At 42.8% G+C, this 23,341-nt stretch overlaps 1 protein-coding gene across 1 annotated transcript in view; it reads right to left on the minus strand.

The window, feature by feature from the left end:
- ppp1r12a (protein phosphatase 1, regulatory subunit 12A) overlaps positions 1 to 23,341 on the minus strand; it is a 59,853-nt gene that overhangs the window by 21,970 nt on the left and 14,542 nt on the right. Inside the window, 13 exon segments of the mRNA XM_039791438.1 lie at positions 44 to 196; positions 1,042 to 1,155; positions 1,461 to 1,552; positions 1,757 to 1,996; positions 4,182 to 4,303; positions 5,137 to 5,294; positions 5,477 to 5,559; positions 5,688 to 5,762; positions 5,851 to 5,932; positions 5,934 to 5,993; positions 6,748 to 6,907; positions 11,919 to 12,037; positions 15,741 to 15,871. Of these exon segments, the coding sequence (XP_039647372.1) occupies positions 44 to 196; positions 1,042 to 1,155; positions 1,461 to 1,552; positions 1,757 to 1,996; positions 4,182 to 4,303; positions 5,137 to 5,294; positions 5,477 to 5,559; positions 5,688 to 5,762; positions 5,851 to 5,932; positions 5,934 to 5,993; positions 6,748 to 6,907; positions 11,919 to 12,037; positions 15,741 to 15,871 (1,589 nt within the window).

Here is a 23,341-nt window from a genome sequence, read left to right on the forward strand (position 1 = left end):
GTGGGTGTAGAGACGGCGGTGCCCCGGGGGGAGGCTGGTGTACCTGCGGTAAATGCTGTAAGACTGGTAGTGGGAGGTGGGTGGCTGCCAGGGTTTAGTATTACAGGTGTTAGGGTCCAAGCTGGAGGTGGACGAAGACTTGGCTGGCACGTCCCGCGTGCTGCTGCTCCGCCCTAGTGCTAGCGTGTGGGACGTGCTGGCGTGTTGGCAGGCGGGTGGGCAAGAGAGGCATGTTAGCGGTGGAGGCGCACACAAACACACAGATATAGTACAAGTAACATACATATTTAAAACTACTAAGCTTCGACACACTATTTGTGCATGAATGTCATATGGGGCTAGCTGCTGACTGGAAAATTGAAAGCAACAACAGAGTTGTGTTCATAAGTTATACAGAAGCCATGAATTAAGGTTTTTGTAGATTTTTGATGATTGCAATCACCTTGTCCAGTCAACACACACATAGTTCTAAAGAATTTATAAAAAATACACGGTAATATAGGTAATTTTTAGAATAGAGATTTTTAATAAATAAGATTAGATAAATTATTATGGATCGTATTTTTCCCATATGACAAGCATGCAGCGAGTCCATGTCTAGGTTTTGTGCCACAAACAACCCTGGGAATTGGATTTATCTGGGAGTCAGACAGGCTTATAGGCTTGTTAAATGCCAGAATAATGCATTGCAAACTCAGTGGCACAGCAACCTGACAGGACAGGTACAGTCATGCAACAGACTCTTACAGCAGTGATAGAGAAAAGCGTGCTATTTCGCATGGCTTTCTCAGTAGCTGCTGCTGTGCATGGAAGCATGTACGTACATATCTCTGATGACATAATCAAAGCGAAATGTACAGTGGATGACTGATAAACAACCATCAATGCTGTCTACACAGTAGGTTTTTCTTTTTAATTTTTTTTTTTTTAGTTCCAAAGCTATGCAAGTCAACCTCATGATGGAGGTTGAGGGAGCAGAGATCTGATGATGAGATGAGGGATGGAAGTTTGGCAGAGATTTGTTTCGCAGCGGAGGCTAACCTGCGCTGGTAGCTGGGGGGTCGGTTGGTGGAGGCGCTTCCTTCGCTGTTCTTCAGGTCGTCATCCCAGCGTCGCCGGGTGTATGAGCCACTACGTATCAGAGCAGTAGAGTCCCTGGGAAACCACAAGCTACAATAGTACCTCAGGCTTTCCCCAACAAATACTGACATAGATACTAGATATGGGCACATAAAACTGATAGTCTTCCCCATTAAACCTAATTCTACCCACTTTACTCACTTTGAAGTCTACCAAATCCATTGCAGCACAACATAACAACCTAACCAAAGGCAGTTTCTTAGGGCCACACACACATGCACAGCATTCAGGCCCTTTGCCTGCAACACATAGCAGTGGGCAGCAGGTGCCGCTAATGCCAACGCAGGTTTGCACAGAGCCACTTTGCTCCCGGCTTTCACCTGTTTTCCTTCTCATCAATGTCTGAAGTGCTGGGAAGTCTCCTGGGGATGGTGGGGGCCACGTAGGCAAGTCGAGTTCCTTTATCCTTTTCCTGTAGACAGAGCAACAAAAAAAGGACCCACGTTAGTGAGCATTTATGGACAAATATCACTACTAATTTGTAACTTTATTTACCATTAAAAACTAGTAAATATACAGTAAAATACAGTAGCAAGCTGGTAAATGGGAACTCAATAAAAAGGCTAAAAGAAGGAAGAGGCAATGGCTATATTTGATATTCTATACTATAGTTCACCTTCTCTTTGTCTTTGTTGTCTAGAGAAGAGGAGAGGCGAGGGCTCGAGGCTGAGCGCATAACCCCAGTCGTGTCCTTCTCCCTCTGAGCTTCCTTGGTGGCTGTGATCTCCGCTAGCGCCCCGTAACTGCCCGTCTTCCTCAAACCCAGCCGCCACGACGCTGGAGACTCGTCCTTCCTATCCTCGTCCTTCCTATCCTCGTCCACTTTAGTTGAGACCTTTCCAGCAGGCTGAATGGCCTGAGAGGTGGGGGAGGAAAGGCGGCGATTTAGTGTGCAAAGTTAACCATGGAAAAGTAGATGTTTAGTCATCTTGGTGAGTAGCACAAAAGTCAATCAGGTCAAAACACTGGTCAAAAACGGTTTGGATTAATCTCCAGGGGCTGCAATTTAAGAGGACATTTTTAAAAGGAAGGGCATGCCAGTTAAGAGATCACATCCACTGCTGCTAATACTGGACTACAAGTTATTCCATCCAGAGTAAATGCTATTCTCAAAAATATGATTATTATGTAGCTCAATTAAACCCTTTGGGATTTTAGAGTTCGGTTGATAGTTTTCAGGTCTGGACACACATACATTTCTAAAACAAACTATCAAAAATATGCATACATAGCCATAAGCAACTAAACAAAAACACAGAAGCCACACAGACACACGGTGAAAGCACGACCAAGACAGTGCATTTGTTGAGTACAAGTGAAAAGGAAAAAAAAATAAAACACCATGTCGTGTTGATGAGTGAAAGTCAGCGATCGGGAGGTTCAATCAGCATCACCTGGATCGGGCCAGGGTGGTTAGGGGGGGGGCGGAGGTGTTACGTACTTTGTCAGTGCAAAGGTGCATGAAGGATGAGAGAACAACTCCGGTGCACATCAATGCCTCACCATAGGTTTTTTGGGCACTAGAGAAATGCCAGTTTTGCGCAAGCCTTGACGCCACAATGCAGGACAGCCTGGCTCCGCCACAGGCATGAAGGGAGTAATACAATCAAACTAAAGCCAACCAAGACAAGAGCCCAGGATGAGAAAGACGCAGAGAGGAGGAGGGAGGGCAAGGAGGAGGTTGAGACAGAGAAAAAGCCAGAATAAGACAGAAGCAGCAGCAAAAGAAACACTTTATGGCAAGGACAGATCTTTTTAAGGCCTAGTCACACCACACAATGCTTACTGCCAAACCAGGGGGGAGGGGGAGGGGGCGGGAGAGACGACTACTATTATTGTTCTCTGTTGGAATAAGTGACAGATCCAAACATTGTTAATGTTTTGGTCACACTTGTTAGACAGAAGACATTGTGACATGTGAGCACTAGGCTTCAAAGAACGACACGGAGATAATTGCAAGAAAAGAAGCAGAAAAAAAAGAAAAATTTTGAAAATCTTGGATAGGTGGCCACTTATTACAGGAGGTCAACTAAAGGGTGCAAATTCAGAGAGATAGAGCACTGTAAAGGTACCCTCTTATTTAGGCTGCATTCATGAGTGTACAATAATAATGCAGTCTGTTGGCAGAGTCTGATATCACAGACCTAATGCAATGAGCGTCAGAGCTTTTATTTAAAGATTTAATCTTTGGTTCTAAATGTATGCCATGTGAACTTTGGTCACACTAAAACACTTAAATACCTTTCCAACAGTTAAACACGATGTCCCATACAGTATTTGTTTAAACCAGTGGACTGAAGGAAGCAGACATACTCTTGGGAAAAGTCACCAGGTTCACTTTAGTTAAATGTTTAGCCTCATTTTTCCAGCAGAGGGCAGCAGACTCAAAAATTAGAAAACGCTACCAGGCAGGTCCTAGTTTTAATCCCAACAACCAAACCGATCTCAGCACTCCAGCCTCCTGGTCTCCTAACAAGTCTTGTAGTAAACTGGTAACGTCATCCAGAATTGGCCACCAATCATCCCCACGGTGCAGTTTGTTAAACACCCCTGACAATTAGTCGTAAATGTCATTCTCAGGGCCTCTGTGACATTTGTTAACTGTGTGCGCTCATTGTAATGCAACACGAAGAGCACAAATCACAACCAGGGACAACCATTGCTGTGATGGCCTGGAGTAGGAATTGCAAACTCATTTATGTAACCTCCAGTATCTTCAGCCGGCTGTCAAATTAGGTTTGTGTTCAAGGGGGAGAAAAACTAAATAGAATTTCACTATTTGTGTACAGAACGAGGTACCAACGTGTCTCCGTAGACCAACGCTGATGTGACAGAGGAGGTGCAGTTACTACTTAAGTGGTTTGAGGGTAGAATAGTGACATGATTGCATCACGGGTGAGCTGCAGCATTTCATTACCCCGAAGCCCTTTTTCAAAATCAATCAGCTGCTAATTTGATCTTCTTCTCTTTTTTTTAATGACAGTTCTGTGGCAGCTCTCCGTGTAGGGTAGGATTATAAATACTTGTCCACCAGGTCGCACCTTCTTAACCGGTGAAGTAGGGGTTGTCACCTGGTTGGTTGGGCTACTTGGAGGTGACACGGCGATGCTGGTTGGGGCTGGCGTCGTGCTGTTGCTCACCGATGCTGAAGGCTTGCTCTTGTCTGGAGGGGTAAGAAGGAAAAAAAGTGTGTGAGTTGTTTGAGTCAACAAACAACAATGAATGAAAACAAGTATGGAACATGTTTTATATACACATGCATTTATAGAAAATAAAGATTTTATTATTAGGTGACAAAGAAAAAGACCCTGACTGAATGAAATTCTATGTGACTAATTTAACTGACAACCAGTAAATGCTTATTCTTTAAGGCTCGGACACACAGAGCCGATAGTCGGCCGTTGGACTGTCTGGCGAGGTCAGTGACTCGAGTCTGTTCGGTGCCGTCGTCCGTCGGCCTTCCTTTTGCCCAATTTGACAGGTATAAATCGGCGGGGCGGGCACTGCCGGGAGTCGGACTCAAATGACCCATCTGATTGGTAGAGTGCTAAGCTGGAAACGGGGAGCGGAATGAGTGTCACTAGAGTCTCTCAAAATCTGACGAACATCTTTTAAACTGACCTTTGTCGAGCTGAAATGAAGACAGATTCAGCAACTGCATGGCCTATTTCTCGCTTAAAAGGTTTTCAGAAACACGTTTCGGTGAACTATTTTAGTACAATATGAGATTGTTTGCTGAACAAGCCGCCATGACGGTCTTTGAATTTCCCGCGTGACATGTTCGTCCAATCAGCTGCCGGTTTTCAATTTTGGGCGATAAGACAGATTAGCGCCGCCTGCTGTTATGGAGAGGTATTACGTCTCGTCGCTTTGGCGTGTTCCGAGGCCCTTTTTTGACCAATTTAGGGAGACCGATCAGCCCAACTGCCTTTTCTGCCAACGTTTGGCTGTCGGCTCTGTGTGTCTGGGCCTTAAAACACACACGCAAGCACACACCTGCTTCAGTCTCTGACTCTGAATCTTCGTCGTCCTCTTCCTCACTGGAGCAGCTCGATTCGTCCTTCTTGCCCTCCTCTACTTCATCCACCTTCTCTGGTTCTATGGTCTCAATGCACGGGGCGCTCTTTTCTGGCTCCAGAAGCAACGTTTCTTTGCTGCAACACACAAATTTAACAAAATTAGCACAGAACTACAGGATCAGTGTAGTACAGTATTTAGAACGGCAAGAGAGAATACAAGTCAAAGATACAAAATATAACATTCAAACTTTTAGTTATGCCTGCAAGTTGGCTTGATAATCCTAAAATGGATTTAGTAGGCAGTTTCCACTATTTACCTCTTGATTGGTTTCAGTGGTTGGTTGTTATCCCCAGTGGTTGTTGTGGTTACAATCAAAGGAGATGTCTTCTCACCTATCAGCTGGAATAAAGAAAACAAAAATCAGCAATTCTAACACGTTTTTACAGAGCTCACTCAAATGCATCTGCTGACACAGTTGTTTTGTGCTGATATGAGTCATTATAAAATGAGCAGCGACACTGACTTACCAGATTTTGTTTCTTTTGTAGTTCTTCTAAGTGTCCCAGAACATCTTCGTCTGCTACATCAAGAGCTGTCTGGCCCTGAGGAAAAGAAATAAAAGTTATCTAAAATATGAACTGCACAGCGCTTTACTTAATGACAGGACTCAGGACGGCTTCAGCCACTCACCATTTTATTAATGAGGTCCATATCACATTGATTCTCCACCAGTATCCTACATGCCTCCTCTTTGCCCCAGTGTGCTGCCGCGTAGAGGAGTCCAGCCATCATAGTCTTTAATATTTACATCATACCCTGTTTGGATTAAAAGCCTGCACAATGAAGGAGTGGGTTGTGCGAGAGAGAGAGGGGAAACAAAAACAGATTGTTAGAATTTGCAAATCTTTTTTTTTCTTTTTTCCCCCCCTTCGTTTTCCTGGATTTGATTGTGTAAACTAATCTTTCAAGGTGCTGACAGTGTCCAGGCTTTTAGAAGTGCGTCAGCATTCTAACCCCAGGTCAGATTTATTAGATACAGTCTCACAGTCCCTTCCCCGAAACACATGGAGACATAATTTAAAAATCTTGGGTCATCTCTTAGCAAGAGCAGAATGAGGTTGGCAAATTTTAAAACCAATATTTCAGCCCATAAATCTGTCATGATGGGGAAAACATTTAGATCCCCGTCTTGTATATTGTAGTCACGCTAAACATCAGAGATCTTAGAGCTATCTATGGCAGCAGAGTGTGCTGGCTGGCTTCCCAGACCAGATGGACAGGTGGCTGCGGTTCCTTTCCTCGGCCAGTGTAGCCGTATTAAAAACAGCCCACAGAGACGACGTCGGAACAACGCATTGACAAGATGCAGAGACAAAGATATGGTTATTGGCATTAGCAAAGAAAACACGCAATGCTAGGCCTCACTACTGTCTTGACTATAAATAGTATTTATGGAATGTACCAAACAGGAAAGGCTTTATGTAAAAACAAGCTATTGGTCGTTACATTTTCATTTCTTGTCCCAGCAGAGAAAGGCATCATGTTTAGTCTTAGTCTTCTACCTGTGAAATCAAGGCCACTGCTTACTTTAAAACCTCGACGTATCCTTTCGCAGCAGCTACATGGAGTGCCGTTCCGCCAGACTTTGTGTGCCGGCTGTCTTGGATCTGGCCGCTGTTGAGCCACTGCCGGGCGTCCCTCAGCATGACCCGCTCCTCCTCCTTCCGGGCTGCCTCGATGTCCACCCCTGGTAAGTGACAGAGGAGGCGGACACAGTCAAAGAGGCACTGCATTATTACCTGCTACTTAGGAACAAGCTGCCGGCTGTAATACTGAACACAAAACATGGAGGAACGAGACACTACACATCCGTCCACATCCACATTGTAAAGAGTTCTACTTCTCTCGCATCTAGATATAAAAAAAAAAAAAAAGGTATGTGAATGTTTGGAATACATTACAATAGTTTGTGACTATAGATTACAGAGAAAACTGAAAATAATTCAGTGCATATTTAAACTGCTATGATAATGAGACAATAATGATAGCTATGAAGTTACACAAGATTGAACCCATGTGCTTTTATTCAGGATATCCATTGTGTTTAAGGTTCTACAGAGGAAACAGACACGACATTGTTCTGGCAACCTCTCCAAACACTACAAGTGTTTTAGCGAACAGTTTTAAAGCCAATATTCAGTCAATATGTCAATGAAATTATGTCTGCAAAAACACAGGCCTCAGTCAGTTAAGTGGGTCGATATGACTCAGCTATAAGCTGCATGCAGTGCAGCAGTGAAAACAGGCCTGCATGGTCTTCCTGGCGCCTGGTTGGAACGCAAGACGATCTGAAAATGCACAACTGCAGGAGTCGTTGACTCGTCAACTGAGTGTTAACTGTGTCCAACTACATAAAACAGTGATCCAAGGAGTGCTCTGGGGTAGGAGCCAACACGTCAGCTGATCTTATAGGTTTTTGTTCTACTCCCAAGGATACATCATCACTGATTTCATGCCACTAGAAAATCTTTAAGATTGCATCAAGCTTTTAAACCAATGAAAGAGGAAATCTGTGTCTGCAAATTTGGCTCGGGCAGGCCAAGGAAAAGTCTAACTTTACACGGAGGGTTAGCCATTGCTAGCGGGAGAGGAGCACAAGGAGTAGAGGATGGATACCCGAACCGAGTTCGGACAGATATTAAGAAATGATGTTCGGGTTTGGGTCGGGCTCGGTCACATCAGCGCCATAAGGCATTGAACATTTTAAATTAAAACAGCTTATTATGTAGGTGCGCGCCTGTGTTAACGTGTGCTGTGACATTTCCGAATGCCTTCCTACAGTTGCTTAATAAAAGCAGGCTTTCCACACAAACAAACGTACATGTGTTATTGGTATGAGAAACAAAAAAACAGAAAGGCTCGGACATAAATATCTTAATGCCTGTCGGGCTCGGGCCGGGTTCGGCTACTGCTCTGTCGGACGCGGGCCGGGCTCGGACAGAAAAATGCGGCCTGATCCGCACTCTAACAAGGAGATCTGTTAACAAGAGGACGCTTGATTCCAAAACAAAGCCTCGATTCCACCAGGGGCAGATGTTCCGTGTTCCGGTTGCGCCATGGTTGTGTTCCGTCGTACCACACCAGGAGCGTCTCAGAAGCCCAACTCGCAGATATTGTTGTTTCATTGTCATTTTCTTTTCTTCCCCCATTTAGTCCAGTTATGAAGAACTAGGATCAAAGATTTGTGTTGTTAAAATAGTAAATAGTAATGATTGGATATCAAATCAGGAGTCTGCACAGGGTGTTAATTCCCTGGATGCTCTAGCCAGGCTTGTTTAAAACCGGAAGTGTTGCTCATTAGTGGGCTGACGTCTGACAAAGTGAAACAAAATAGGAAGAAGATGACTCAGTGTCTGAGTTTATTTTTGACTGGATTCCAAGTTTCATTTCAAACCAAGTGACTCAGTGAGGGAGACTGTCTTCACTATGGTTGGCTGGTCAGTGATGGCCACCAAAATACTGTCAAAATACTGTTTTATAAAGGTTATTAAAATCAGAAACAGTCAACACAACTTTAGATAAACAATCACCTACTCTATCATCATAATAAGATTACAAGCGAGACATGTCATGTCATCAAAATGTAAATTAAAGACATAAGTCACAGCCTCAGACTGAGACTTTCATATCATAAGAAATTTCATTTTCAAAATGTGATCCAGCTTTGTTTGGTGTTGCACATTATTGTGGCGTATTCCTTCATCACCTGGACATGTTACATTTCTAAAAATAAATACATTTTAAAACACGTGTTTTTAAAATGCTTAATTTGTAGATTGAAACAGAATACAGTGTCAGGTACGCATTTTGTAACTCTATTTAATTATTACAATTAAAAAAGGTGGGACACCCACAGAAATGCAAGAATTCAAACTTCAGTTGGAAATGGGGATGGCTTTTCTTACAAGAGAAAACAGTGTACATACACTATGGAGGAAATGAACCTAAACTTCCTTAGGCCAGTTCAGTTAATGTAGGCATTGGGAGCTGGCCAGGTAGGCCAAAGTCCCGTGATCTCTTGGGAAGTAGCCTACACTGGGTCTATAAAAAGCAGGGAGCCTAATGGCCTCTAAGTAGGACTACAGAACAAGAGCTGAGTGGAAGACTTGGCAGAGGTTCAAAGTTGAGTTTTTACAAGAGAGCAGCACATCTTGCACATGAGAAGATAAAGAGACAATCCAATAGACCAAAAAAGGACTAGTCTCTCCTTTCACCTCGCTAACAATGTGCCTACAGTATGTTTAGTAAAGCCAAAATGAAATATGCACAGAAATACACCCCAAAGCAAGGATCCACCCAGAGGTAAGTATAGATACAGGCTTTTCAGAAAAGTCAAAAAAAAAAAAAAAAAAGGCAACATTTGTTTTTTATTATTTTGAGCTGAGAGGGAACTACTAAATAACCCCTGTGTCCTCTCAGCACCAGGGACAGAGCGTGATTTAGAAACATTTGTGAGATGGTCCACCTTCAGTCCAATGCAAGGACACGCAGCAGCCCTCATGAGACAGCTGATGGAGGGGAAGGGGTGGTGGTGGTGGTGGGGGGTATGAGGGTGACAGGGCCGCACTTGAACCAATCATGGTCAAGGAGAGAATCTAGAGGTTGTTCCCGCCAAGAGGAAACCATGGCCACACTTGCTAACAAGTGTAACCCCATGACTGCCATCTCCTTGATAGGAGAAAACCACATTACAATCATACAGAAGCGTTACACAACAGCTAGTTGCATAATGCTGCCTGCTACTTTAACACAGAAAACTGAGCGGTGGATTGTCTGCGGCTGCCCTGAGGCAGGGATTGTTGCAAATTCACTCTTCAGTGGAGTTTGATCTCAAAAGTTGTTTCATGAAAGTCTGCATTAAAGAATAAATAAGGCTCTAACTTGAAAATATAATGTCCACGGTATAATAAAAGTATTCAGTAGTTTGGCTCGTGATATTTAGGAGCACAGTAAATGAAGATGCACATTTGGTTTTGTGTCCGTTAGTGATGGATCTTTGAGGAGGCAGCGTGAGGATGCTCTGAACAAGGCAGCTGTCAGGCATCGGCAAAATGAAAGCCGACAGCTGCCGCTGGCCAGGATGCTTGACGTTCGGGTGGGTGCATGTCTCACTGCCATTATATAACACGGACTAGGAGCACAACATGCAAACAGCCCTGGGTGTAATTATCTCTGGATGCCATGTGCATTTAAACACTTGGACCTTGACTCAAAGAACTGTGAGGAGTTTGGCAGCTTACAGCCTTTTTTTCCTCAGGATGCTGGAGAGATACTAGACAGTTAATAATGCACAACAGTCTTTTTTTGGTCAGTGTAATCAACATTATTATTTTTTTTTATATAGTAAGAGAGTGTGCAGTGTTTTCTACGGGGTGGTCTGTAGATATGAATGATGATGACAGGGCAAAAAAGGTCACACCCACAAAGCATGGTAAACGAGACGGGATCTGTGTTCCATGACGAGTTGGGTGGTTTGCCGACATGGTCGCAGATCCCTGACGCCCCTGACAGTCCGCCCCGGTTGACAGCCGTCCCCTCCCCGCAGGGATCCTGAGAGGGCGCAGCAAACATTCACAACAAAAAGTCCACAGCCCTAAAGGGAGTGAGTTTCAGGGGAGGGGTGCTGTTAAGCTCACAGACGGAGCTGTGAGCCTCCATCGCCCTGAGCCTTTCAAAAGCCGAAAAAGTCGGTCGTGGCGCATCGCCACGGATGAAATGCGAGGAGAAGAGGGAATCCTCCCACACCAAGCGGCCACCCCTTACCCGCCAAGTTGAATAACCTGGGCAGACTGCGGCGACTGCTACCCGTTGAGAGGGGCTTACATGATTGGCTACCTGTGCAAGACCTGCATTTGACACCTTACTGTAAACTATCAATGACAGTGGTTATAAATGTAGCATTTCTCTCTGCATGCAAACACATGCAGTAAAATGTGAGAAGGTAACGCTTCATTATAATAATAAAAAAAAAAAAAAAAGGCAAATGGTGCCACAGAGAAGGGCAAGCTAGCAAACCTTTATTAGGAAGCTGCGGAGCACCCCTCTGGCCCGGGGCCAGTTAACACGTCTGTGCTGGTGCCTCTCACCATAGGGGAGGGCCTTTCATCATCTCAAGAATGCCCTGGCCTAAAATAGAAAGACTCGACTTTTCAGTTTTGAATCATCACATGAGTGCTCACAACACAGCTGGATCACTTTCGTATATTATGTAAGTTTTCAAGCAAGAGAGTGAAAAACAGCAGGTGACTGGCACTGAATGAGAACTCGGATTCTATTTGATGACATACTCTTGCATATCTGAAATACACACAGGGACCCTACCACACATCAGGATGGTTTCTCAATATGATTAAGCTGGATTACATGGTAATACTAGAAACTTCTTATTCTTTTTATTATTGGCTAATATCTTGGCTAACTGCATTTACAGCAAGGTTTATTGAGCACTGTAAATAACCCACTAAATAAAGCAGAATGCACATGGTCATATCTTCATATCCCAAATGCCTCCACTTTTTCTTTGCATTAATGATACATAACCTTCTGACAGAGGCTGCGTTAGCTAGAGCACATTACTAGTGGTTTAATTCACGAGACACTTTTTTTTTTTTTCACGTTTTTGCGTTGGGAGAGAAGGATGACACAGTAGTCCAATATGGACCAGACGGTAGGAGTTCAAGACGTCTTTAATACTGTACCTTGTCTGTTGATCTCATTCTGCAGGAGCTCCTCCATTGCCTCCTCTTCAGCAATGTCCAGAGGTGTCTCGCCCTCACTGTTCACAACTCCTACACTGGCACCCTGGCTTATGAGATACCTGCCACACACACACACACACACACGGTTATTTATATAAACATCCTAAGGTTTTCCAAAGTGGTGTTATTCTGGTTGATTTTCTACTGAAAAGTTTGAGGTTAAACTCTAGCCTCTGACGGGGTGAAAGGGAAAGGAGGTAGAGGACAACTGTCACTTCCTTTAACTGATGAGGAAACAGTTGAAGGACAGGAGCTGTGTAATGTTGTTTTGGGTTCAGTGCCAGAATTGGTTGACAGTCTGCAGCTCCTGTTTTGCCCTGTCACAACTTCCTAACACGTCGAGGCCAAATTACATACATCCACCAATTACACTGATTACATGATTCATTACAATAATTAAATTCATCGGTTGCAATATCGTGTTGCCGTTTATTCATTGCTGCTAAAAAATCCCCTATAAGACATATGAATAATATGAATATTCTTCAAACACTGAGAGGGAAGAAATACCCACATGGAGAAAAAAAGACCTTCTATGAAGACAAGGACATGCTAACGCACAAGTCTTACTGGCGTTTAGCACACACTGACGCTACACCACACACTATATGACATATGGCGTTTTTCCATTACATGGTACCTGCTCGACCCGCCTCGACACTACTCGCCTTTTTTGGTTTTCCATCATGAAAAAAAAGTCCCCGGTACCTGCCAACAGGTACTTTTTTTTAGTATCACCTCCGTCGAGGTTCCAAGTGAGCTGAGGCGATACCAAAAGATGACGTGTAAACCTGCAGGCTACAGATTGGTCGGAGAGAATCATCACTAATCACGGAGTCATCGTTGCTAGCGACAGACGGGGGTGTCCTGAACAAGTCCGTAATTTTTAAAAATTGTTTAGCCTGCCTCCAGCTTCTTTTGAAACAAAATTTGTCTTCTGGCTGTGGCAACAGCCACATGCTGAGAATCAAAACAACACACCTTTGATGTTCCATGTGTGTGTGTCCCGTTAGGTCACGGCAGTTTCCTGCGGCGTCGCTATGATGACCAGCCACACTCGCCTCACGCATGAGGCGGTACTAATTCTGCAATGGAAAAAGGAGGACGGGCACCGCGGCCGAGCCAAGCAGAGCAGGTACCACGTAATGGAAAAACGCCATAAGGTAAATAACCATGGAACTTTTTCAAATAAGTAAGATGCTAATAGAAGTCACGCAGTGTTTTTAAGTTGCAAAGGGTCAGGCTGTGCAAACAGAGTAAACATGACACACCTAAATGATGAAGAAAAAGAGGAGTCCAAAGAAGGAGTGGCCCAAATCCAGACAGGTGTGTGGCATATGGAGGACTCTCTGGGTTTTACGCTATACTACCATCCAGACATTATGGTACATAACTGCAACTACAGATGCAATCCAAGCATTCTTTGCTACCAATCCAATGCTCCGTACTAGAGGACTCTAGCCTGGCATCGCCAGACCAACCTGCAAATGTGTTTGAATTTGCAAATGCATGTTAGTCTGGAACATCTCAGTTCATTTGTCGATTTCCAAGGGGCATTATCAACGGGCGCAGACCAAAAGGCCTGCGGATGCAATTGAATACATCTACAACCGATCAGAGCGACGAAAAGGTGTAGCTCTGAGCAACACATGCAAGATGAGGCGAGGCTTGCTCTGTTCGAAGCAGGATTCGTATTTGATCAGCACCGCCTAGTTTGACGAGTTTCGTGAGCCTGGTGCCTTGCGCTGGACGCCGTCTTCCAGTTACTTTTGGTCACTATGTTCGATGAGCACAACACTCCTAGTCAGTAATCACCTTGAACCTGCCCCATGGTAGATAAACGGTTGAGATTGGTTCGCCCAGGGCCTGGCCAGCTGGAAATCTGTCTGAATGTGAGGGGGAGCCAGACATATCTGCCAGAGCAAATTAAACATGAGCTCGCAGATTCATCTGGAAGACTTGAGCATCAACTAGGTGGTCCTCAGATGAGACACGAGTCACTTCAGCAAAAGGTTGCACCCCTATAACATGAAGAGACAAGTTTCGTGGAAATCTTTGTCTATGTAACCCTTTACAGACCTGAAGTTAATCATAAAACTCTACAAATATTAGCAACAACCTAAATACGCATTTAACATTGTATCAAGGCTGCTTAGCGATTTAACCCTTTATAGAACTTTGTTTCCCCCAGCAGAGATTCAAGACCTTTTTACCCATTCAACATCTTGACTTCAGCTGCTTTCGATTAAAGCTGCAGTAAGACTCAGGCCCTTCTCATTAGGCCAACACACCACTTGAGACGGGCTCAGTGCTTATGACTTCCCCCTAAATGGCAAGTGACTGACTGCAGTTAGTTTCAAAGTTTTATATCTTCTTGATTGGACTTTCTATTCTGCCTATTTTAGGTCAGCTTTACTAGGATTTTGGCTTTGTGGTCTGGAGTCCCACTGTGGGATTCCTAACCAACCCTCCCATTAGATGGCTGTGGTGACACGGGCTTATACAGTCCAGCTTTGGAGTTCCCGTCACTGTGAATGAGGATGCTGGGATTAAAATGGGCCTACTGAGAGCTAACCGCCCACTTCAGGTTGCGTAGTTTCTCTCTATGACACGATGTCTCCATTAGTCACCCATATCAGGCCAACCACTTGACCTTTTCATTCATTATACGACAACAAAAAACGTCTTGTTTTCTGTAATACTAGCCCAGTGCTGTGTTCATGAGGCCTACTGGACACAGACTTGCTGGGTCTAAGAAGTTAACACTAAAATATCTCAAAATTGTGTCGACATTTAAGCCACACGTTTATCTTCCTACATCCAGTTGCACTTTTTTTTTTTAAAGTAACATCAATAGTGGGGATATATTTGTAGCCAGGTTCCCGTAATGGAACACAGAAGTAAAGCAGGTCACAGCACACTCCCAATGTGCTGAACAATGTGTACAACTGAGCTCCTTCAGCCCCTTTTAGCCTGTTTAAATATCCTCTGATAACATCTCTGTCTTGTGTTCTTTGCCCTAGGAGCAGTCTTCTTACCTGAAAAGGACTGGGGGCAAGAAAATACTACAGTGCAACTCTAGAGCTCGATTCCAGATATAGTGGCCTGATCTCTCCATATTTGATTACATAACTCTAACAATGTGTGTCTGCGCTATCAGATGGGCTGTGGCTCCTACCAAAATGTGATAAGAACTGTGTGCTACTGAAAATGATGGTTTTTGAGGTGTTGATTCTGGCATGCAAGCTGAAATGACCGTTGGCATTTATACAGTAAACATGCGCCAATTGGCAGGAAATTAGTCAAAACAATGTTAATTTCATTACGACAAAAGGTGAAAGATGTTAAGAGTGCTGCTGTGCAAGCTTTAAATAATCCAGACCAAAATCCCATTTTATTGAGCTAAAAAAAAATTAGGATTATAGTACAGCACTAGGCCATACTGAGTAGACAATCTTGCCAGCACCAACATAAAAGACAGAGGTCACTAATGGGGGGCAGAGATGTGACAGGACAGTGCAGACCTCAGCTGGAGCCTAGCCATGTCACCCCTGATATCATTTTGTGCTTGACAATCCAAATGAAATTGTATAGTACCAGCTAATGAGGAGTGCTGCAGTTGCAAAAACAAATAAAATGTTTTTCTTAGAATGAGCAAGATACAAAACAGGATGTAAGGATGAGTTAGCAAAAACATCAAACGTGATGAAAAAGATACGAGTGCTTCTTAGAAACTGAATAAACAGGCCTCTCAATACTTACTCTGCTATGTCTAGGTATCCACAGGAGGCTGCAGCATGGAGGGGGATCCAGCCCTCATTGTCAGGCTGGTTGATGCTGGCTCCATGCTCCACCAGGAAAGTCACCATGTCAACATTGTCATCTATACATGCCTGAGAGAGAGAGAGAGAGAGAGAGAGAGAGAGAGAGAGAGAGAGAGAGAGAGAGAGAGAGAGAGAGAGAGAGAGAGAGAGAGAGAGAGAAGCCGCTGTAAGAAACAAGACCTGACGTGTATGTACACACATGCATTTGAGCTCATGTCAGTGGGATGGCCTAATGCATTGAGGTGCTATGCATATGTGCTGCTTCTTTATGCAAAAAGTAAGAGAACTCAATCTTTCAATGACTGCTTTTACCTAAGCACTCAGCTTTGCACATTAGCCAAATACTTTAATTGTGATAAATCAAACAGCTGAAATAACCACAAATGCACATAAACACAGTGTACATTCTTTTCTTACGCTGAGCAGCAAGTGAATCAGTAGCCCCGTTTTAACCTGGTGTTAAAATCCAATCTGAGTGATCAGATCACAAGTGGACAGCTCGAAGTAAAAAGGTAGGAATGCAACCAGGACGCACTGATCAAACGATACAATAACCCTATTTTTAGTTTCATAAAAAAGGTCCCAGAATTCACGACCATCTAGCATAGTACAACAGACATTCCTGCTCTTACATTGCAACAGCTGCTGTTGCCATTTAGTAGTCTCGCGTTGCCAGACCTCTCTCCACAGCGCTGTGTCAGCGGCGAGCCCGAGTGGTTAAAGCAGCAGCTGTAAAACGGTGGAACGGTTTCATATCCTATAAATTCTTCACAATAAAAGTCCCCTGCTATTTTGTTATTTAAAAGCTTTTATTATGAAGCAGCAAAGTCAGGAAATGTTTAGTCTTCAGCAGTAGGGCTGGGCAATATATGGATGTTGTGATTTGAGAGTAGATATCGTCTTAGAGTTTGGAAATAGTTATATCTTAATATAACAATAGTGCTTTCTTTTCCTGGTTTTAAAGGCTGCTCTACAGTAATCCACATTATGGATGATTATTCATCAAAAATCTCATTGTGTAAATATTTTGTGAAAGCACCAATAGTTAACAATACAATATCGTTCGAGGTATTTGGTCAAAACCTTTGGGATATTTGATTGTCTCCATCTGAACAATCCCGGAAGTGGAACGGCATGAATATAGACTAGCAGTAACTTAACCCGACTTTTATAAGCGAACATGAAATGTAAAATAAAGCAGATATAGAAACTCAACTTCAAACCACAGAGATTCAATTAGAAGCCAACTTAGAAACCTACAGAGCTGAAAACGGAGACTCTCCTGCACAGGTCCCGGCGCCCGTCAGTAGACATCTACTTATGTCGGCAGACAGACTGTAGGCAGCTCATTATCATTAGAATCAATTAATTGAACGTTTTTAATATATAAAATATGTGAGCTTAATAACTGAAATGCATACACACACGGAAATGATGTAAGCTACACGTTTATTTGCATGTAGAGCGCAGAGGTGAGATCCGATCACAAGTGGGCACTCACTAAAACACATGTACTTAGAGCTATGCACTTGTTATCGGATCATTCAGAACGGATATTAATACCAGGTGAAAACAGCCTTACTTATTTAAATCCACATCTGTGGTTGAGCAAATAAAAACAGCTTTATTTGCCAGCACCTTTCCCCCCAGTTTGTCATTTAATCAACCCTAATTATTAGGAAATGTGCTATTCTCTGGTGCTCGGGACAAAGTACAGATGTTATGCCAGTGTCTTGGTAAAGGACAGGAAGATGTCCTAAACAGGCATGTAATTAGGTGGGAGAGGAAATTGGAGCACCTTCAGGAAAATCTGATAACTAAATAAATAAATAAATATCGTGATATGAGACTAGATACGGTCTTAGATTTTGGATATCCTAATATCGTAATATGACATAAGTGTTGTCTTTTCCTGGTTTTAAAGGCTGCATTACAGTAAAGTTATGTCATTTTCACTTACCAGACTGTTGTAACTGTTCTATTATTTGCCTTCACCCACTTAGTCATTATATCCACATTACTGATGATTATTTATCAAAAATCTTGTGTAAATATTTTGGTGAAAGCACCCAATAGTCAACCCTACAATATCGTGGTGGGATCGATAGAGGTATTTGGTCAAAAATATTGTGATATTTGATTATCTCCGTATCGCCCAGCCCTACAATCCATATAACAAAATACCCCAGTTAGTCCAAGTAGGTCCAGGCACTTTATGTTTGATGATGTATGTTTGTGTGGCAGTGGTACAGTATGATACTAAGGTTTTCTTAATTATATGTTTTGGCAGGGCATATAAGAATTCGCACACCTAATTTCGGGCATAACTCAAAGGAAATCAAGTACGGTTTATACTAGATACCAGACACGTTTAAAAATGATTGACACATCCTAGACTGTCACCACAGGAGATCAGAAGCACAGAAAACAAAGTGGGTGCTTAGCATGCACCAGTCTAATTTTCTTCACACCAACAACGTTGTTTAACCATTTTCTGAAACCCCCCAGTACAGCAAACCAAACCATATATGACTGATGACACAGTGAAAACAAAAGTGATACCCACAAAAATAAATAGCGCTGCAAGTAACATCTTTCCTTGGCCACACGCCTGAGAAGAAGCAAGCTGTCAAAGTGGTCACATTTCTGCTCAATATCCAAAACAACGAGACCGAGGGAAAGCAGAAATGGAGAGCCTGCATTGCACTCTCCATTCAGGACACACAGAGGCCCTGAGGTTAAGACGTTACCTGAAATCAAAGACCCATAACTAGAGGACCTGCAGAGCAGTGGTCAGAAACAAAGTCCTCAGGTGGGGGAAAAAAAACGACAAACGGCAAATCTTTCTTCTCCAGTATCTCTGCAGCTGTCCAACAGGTATTAACTGATCTGTGGAATCACAAATTCACAGTTTGACAGCTGTTGTAGTAAATAATCAGCAGAGATAAACACACAAATCCACAACAATTAGCCTACCATTTAGCAATATCAAAACCCCCCTTACCCATCAGTGAACACTGTGCCTGGACTGTCTCACTCTCTCTACTGGGGTTGCTATGACAACAAAAGCGTTGACAAGGGAAACAGATACACATGAACACACAGCGGCCTCACGTTTAGGGCACACGACTATCTGGCTGGAATCCTTGTCCAAATTTGGGCCGTTTACAGCACCGTACATGGCCACAGCTAAAGAGGCCTCACTGAGCTTATCTGACGGTGTGTGTGTGTGTGTGTGTGTGTGTGTGTGTGTGTGTGTGTGTGTGTGTGTGTGTGTGTGTGTGTGTGTGTGTGTGTGTGTGTGTGTGTGTGTGTGAGATATGGTTTAGTTGTGTGTGGGAGCTCAGGCACAGAATTCCTCCAGGTGTAGATGGACTTGTTAACAGAGGGTTCATCAGACTTTGTTACAGGATAGGATAGACAACTGAGGGTAGGGGAGACAACAACGCCAGATATGACTTTGACAGTGCTGCAGTTCTCATCAGCACTAGTGAAATGTCACCCACAAGGGCTTGATAGTTGGACATCACCATCATGTGCAAATGATGCCTATCCTGTGCCAACACATGGCAGCTTGTGGTTCCCATCCAAGTCCACAATTTGGTAATGTCAGCGAAGGCAGGCCTGTAGTTCAAATAAAGTATCGGATTGAGTGACGGTGTTGAATTGGCAACCAAGGCAGAAAGTGAAAGTGAGCTGGGGGATTGGCTGGTCAACCAAGTGAATCAGGGACTCTTTTAGAACGGCCTCTTTAAATTTGTCACCACTGCCTTTTGTTTTCTCCTTCGACAAGTGAAAGAACACAGATGACGACATAAATGCAAAGCAAAAAAGAAGAAAAAATAAATAAATAATCAGTTTCACTTTATTTAGATCAGACATACTTTCAATTCTTATTACTTACTATTAAATTGTAGGCTAGTGTGTACGCCGCATTCTCTTTGCGCAGTTTCGTTTTTTTGGATCATAATTACAGAATACTGACCTGTCATTTATTTTTGTGCAGACTCAGAAAGAATGTGCATGTTGGCCGTCAGACGGACCGTCGGCTGTATTCTTTGTGGTGTGTTCAAGTACAACTTTTAACATAAGACATCAGGTGAGGCGAGGCAACACGTAGCATTTAATCAGTCAGCATGGCGTTAGAGTATCAGGTACCTTGTACAGGTATACTGCGCTCTTTCCTTTTTGACTGCTGGCATGGGACTGAGAGAAAAAAAAAGAAAAAAAAAAAAAGCCTGTTACAGCTTTTTGCCTCATCTGAAAACTGTCCTCCATGCCCTAATCTAAATCCTCCCCACGCTTATCTCTTCAAAGTCTTCTCCTTCTCTAAGAATGGAAACAAGCCCCTTAAGGTGAACGCAGTGCTGGCTGTGACCTCCCTCTTCATTGCGTCACATTACTGCAGTGGCTCCTCCCAGCAGCTATTGGAGGCAAACAAAGGTAATCCCTTAATGGCTGTAATTGTGTGTAGCTGACAGGTGCCAGAGTGACAGCCTGCATCAAGAGTATGCACAGTGTAGTGGCCAGAGGGACAGGATAAAGAAGAAGAGAGTCAAGTGAAAGTACTGTGGCATTCTTATTTCCAGAGCATGGTGGTGTCCTCCGTATGTACTGCTGATGGTGGGATAGCAATCTCTTGCAAAATGAACCTCCATGGTTCATATACATCTACAAAGACAAAGTATTTCATATCTAACAGCAGGCAGAGTGGGTGAGTCAGAAAGAGTAGAGGAGGGGGATCGGAGTCTGACCATTAGCCTAATTGAAGTTATATTAAGAAACATTATAAGCTGAATCCTGTCTCACACATCACAATCAGCCCTGGAATGACATACAGGACCTGTGCTGTGCTCGTAGTTAAACATTCAGACATGTTATGACTCAAGCAGACATGTTGCCATTTAAACCTGTTTAGCCAGTGTGTCTGAGAGGGGGAGAAGAGAGGAGGCCTTGTAAAGCATGAAGGCAATAATATGGAAGGCACTACACGGTTAAAAAAAGAAGAGTAGGACAAAGACATGTAGTAAACCAAACCTAAGATTAAAAAAACAAAACGATTTTCATCACAACTGCACAATACCCTAAACGCATTCTAAACTAGAACACAAAAGTGATACAGATACAGTAGATGTTACACTGTACCGCAGCAAAATGCATACAAAAGGTTGTCTTTTGAAAACAATTTGGGTCGATTCTTAATTTCCATTGTGAGGATACATTCACTGTATTGCAGGATTGATGATGATACAACGGTCTGCTCCACATGTCCATGTATGATATAGTAGACCGGAGAAAGCCGAGGTTGCTGCATTGATTGAGGAGGAAATATTGACTTGCTTAACACTATGTGGCCAGAGCACATTAGATATCACTCCATGTATCCTGTCAGTTTGCCAGACAGGGCTACAGAATGAGTCCTTGCCGTGCTTTCTGATAAAAGTACCTCCCTAATGGAAACTGAGGCTTCTGGGAAATGTTGACGTAAAAGCGAGGGGGGGAAATCAAGTACTAACTTAATCAATGGACAAAGGATGCTCCATTTGATTGGCTGACAGAGGTAAATGTTCAGATAAACAGTTCTGTTTATCCATTATGCGTTGTGGGACAGACACACACACACACAAGTTTATATTGTAGGAATGTACAGTGTAGCAGGGTCTCCTGTAATGCTTCAATGGAGCCTATTTGATACTTGAGGTTGTGACAGACCACTTAGCATCTTATTTCATAATACAGGACTGCTCCTAGCATATTCTTTTCCAAGTCCTCCAAACATAAAGGTCTAAATCACGAAATGTGTCGTCTGTGTTTATGAGCTGGTGTATCCTGATGGGAGCACATTAAAATAAACATCAGTCAGACGTCACTGGACGGTCAGCCTCTATTAGTCAAGAGAAAAAAAAAAAACTCGCCTCCAGTGGAACTTTATGAAAGAGCAGGATAAAGAAACCTGTCCCTAGTTAATGTGAAGCACCCAAAGGAAATATATATACTGGCCTCACAGCTGGAAAAACCTATTGTTAGCATAAAGTAGAGCTGGGCAATCTATCGATATTATATCGATATCGTGATATGAAACTAGATATAGTCTCAGATTTTGGAGATCGTAATATGGCATAAGTGTTGTGTTTTCCTGGTTTTAAAGGCTGCATTACATTAAAGTGATGTCATTTTCTGAACATACCAGAATGTTGTAACTGTTCAATTATTTGCCTTTACCCACTTTGTCATTAGATCCACATTACTGATGATTATTTATCAAAAATCTCATTGTGTAAATATTTTGTGAAAGCACCGATAGTTAACACTACATTATCGTTGCGGTATCGATATTGAGGTATTTGGTCAAAAATATTGTTATATTTGATTTTCTCCATATCGCCCAGCCCTAGTATAAAGAACCATTGACATGTCATCCGGCCTAACCTTGCTAGATAAATAGTAGTCATAAATGCTTGATAAACGTAAATGTGTTCATGTTGACTTGTCGAATTATAAAACAAGGCTTAATTTGCGTATAGTTGCATTTGGCCAAAAAATTCCTAAGACAGAAAAGTAAATAAAAGCAGAGCAATGTACATATCTCTCACTTCACACTCGTCAATTAACTCCACCCGCATGGGGCTGATTATAGATCAAGATCCCACCTGAGGATCAAGAGATTAATTTAATAAACCTTCCAAGCCAGTGGGGATAAATATGGAGAGGATTAGGACAGAAACAATACAGCGTCCATCCATATGCACCAGTCTAATCCTGAAATAATATGGAGGAATTCAAGCCCTACTCCCCTACTAGCGGCGCAAAAAAGATGGGCTAAGCCACTCCCGGAGCGGGCACAAAAATGCACCCATCACGTGCACCTAAGAAAGGAGGCCGGTCTGTTGCCACGACAACAAAGCCAAAAAGAGAACATGGGTTCAGGCCTTGTCAGGCTTTTGTAAGAAACCTAAATTAATAGAGAAAAGACTTCATTTTAAAGCACACAGGGGTTGCTTGGATAGCCCCTGAAGGCACTGTGAGACAACATAAAAAAAAAACTAATGTTGAAAGGAGCATCTTGAGGTGCCATCTTTCTTTTGTTTTCAAATCTCTTGCAGGCATGACTTTTAAATGTTATTAAAGAGATTCTCATGCCCTTTTATGGCTCCTTTAAAAAAAAAAAAAAAAAATACTACTTTTGTATAGCCACATTTACATCTTTTATTGATTAGCATCTAGCAATGTTAAGAAAAAGTCAGTTACTTTACCTACAAGATGTAATGATAAAGCCACACCAGTTTACCTAGCTATAACTCAAACTTTAATAATGCTTTCAGTTTCTATTTGTGCTTTACATTTACACAAACTTCCATCACGCCAATGGAGGTAATGAGCTAACAGGAACTGAAGTGGCTCAATCAATCAACACAGAAGACAATTATAAAATTTTGCTAACTTTACTTCAAATAGACAAGTCTGACACCCCAGACAAAACATTTTAAGAAGGCAGAATCTTCTTCATGCTATAGTAAAGGGGTATAGCTTCTGTGTGTG

The sequence above is a fragment of the Perca fluviatilis genome, chromosome 23 (genome assembly GCF_010015445.1).
Source record: "Perca fluviatilis chromosome 23, GENO_Pfluv_1.0, whole genome shotgun sequence".
Lineage (NCBI taxonomy): Eukaryota > Metazoa > Chordata > Actinopteri > Perciformes > Percidae > Perca > Perca fluviatilis.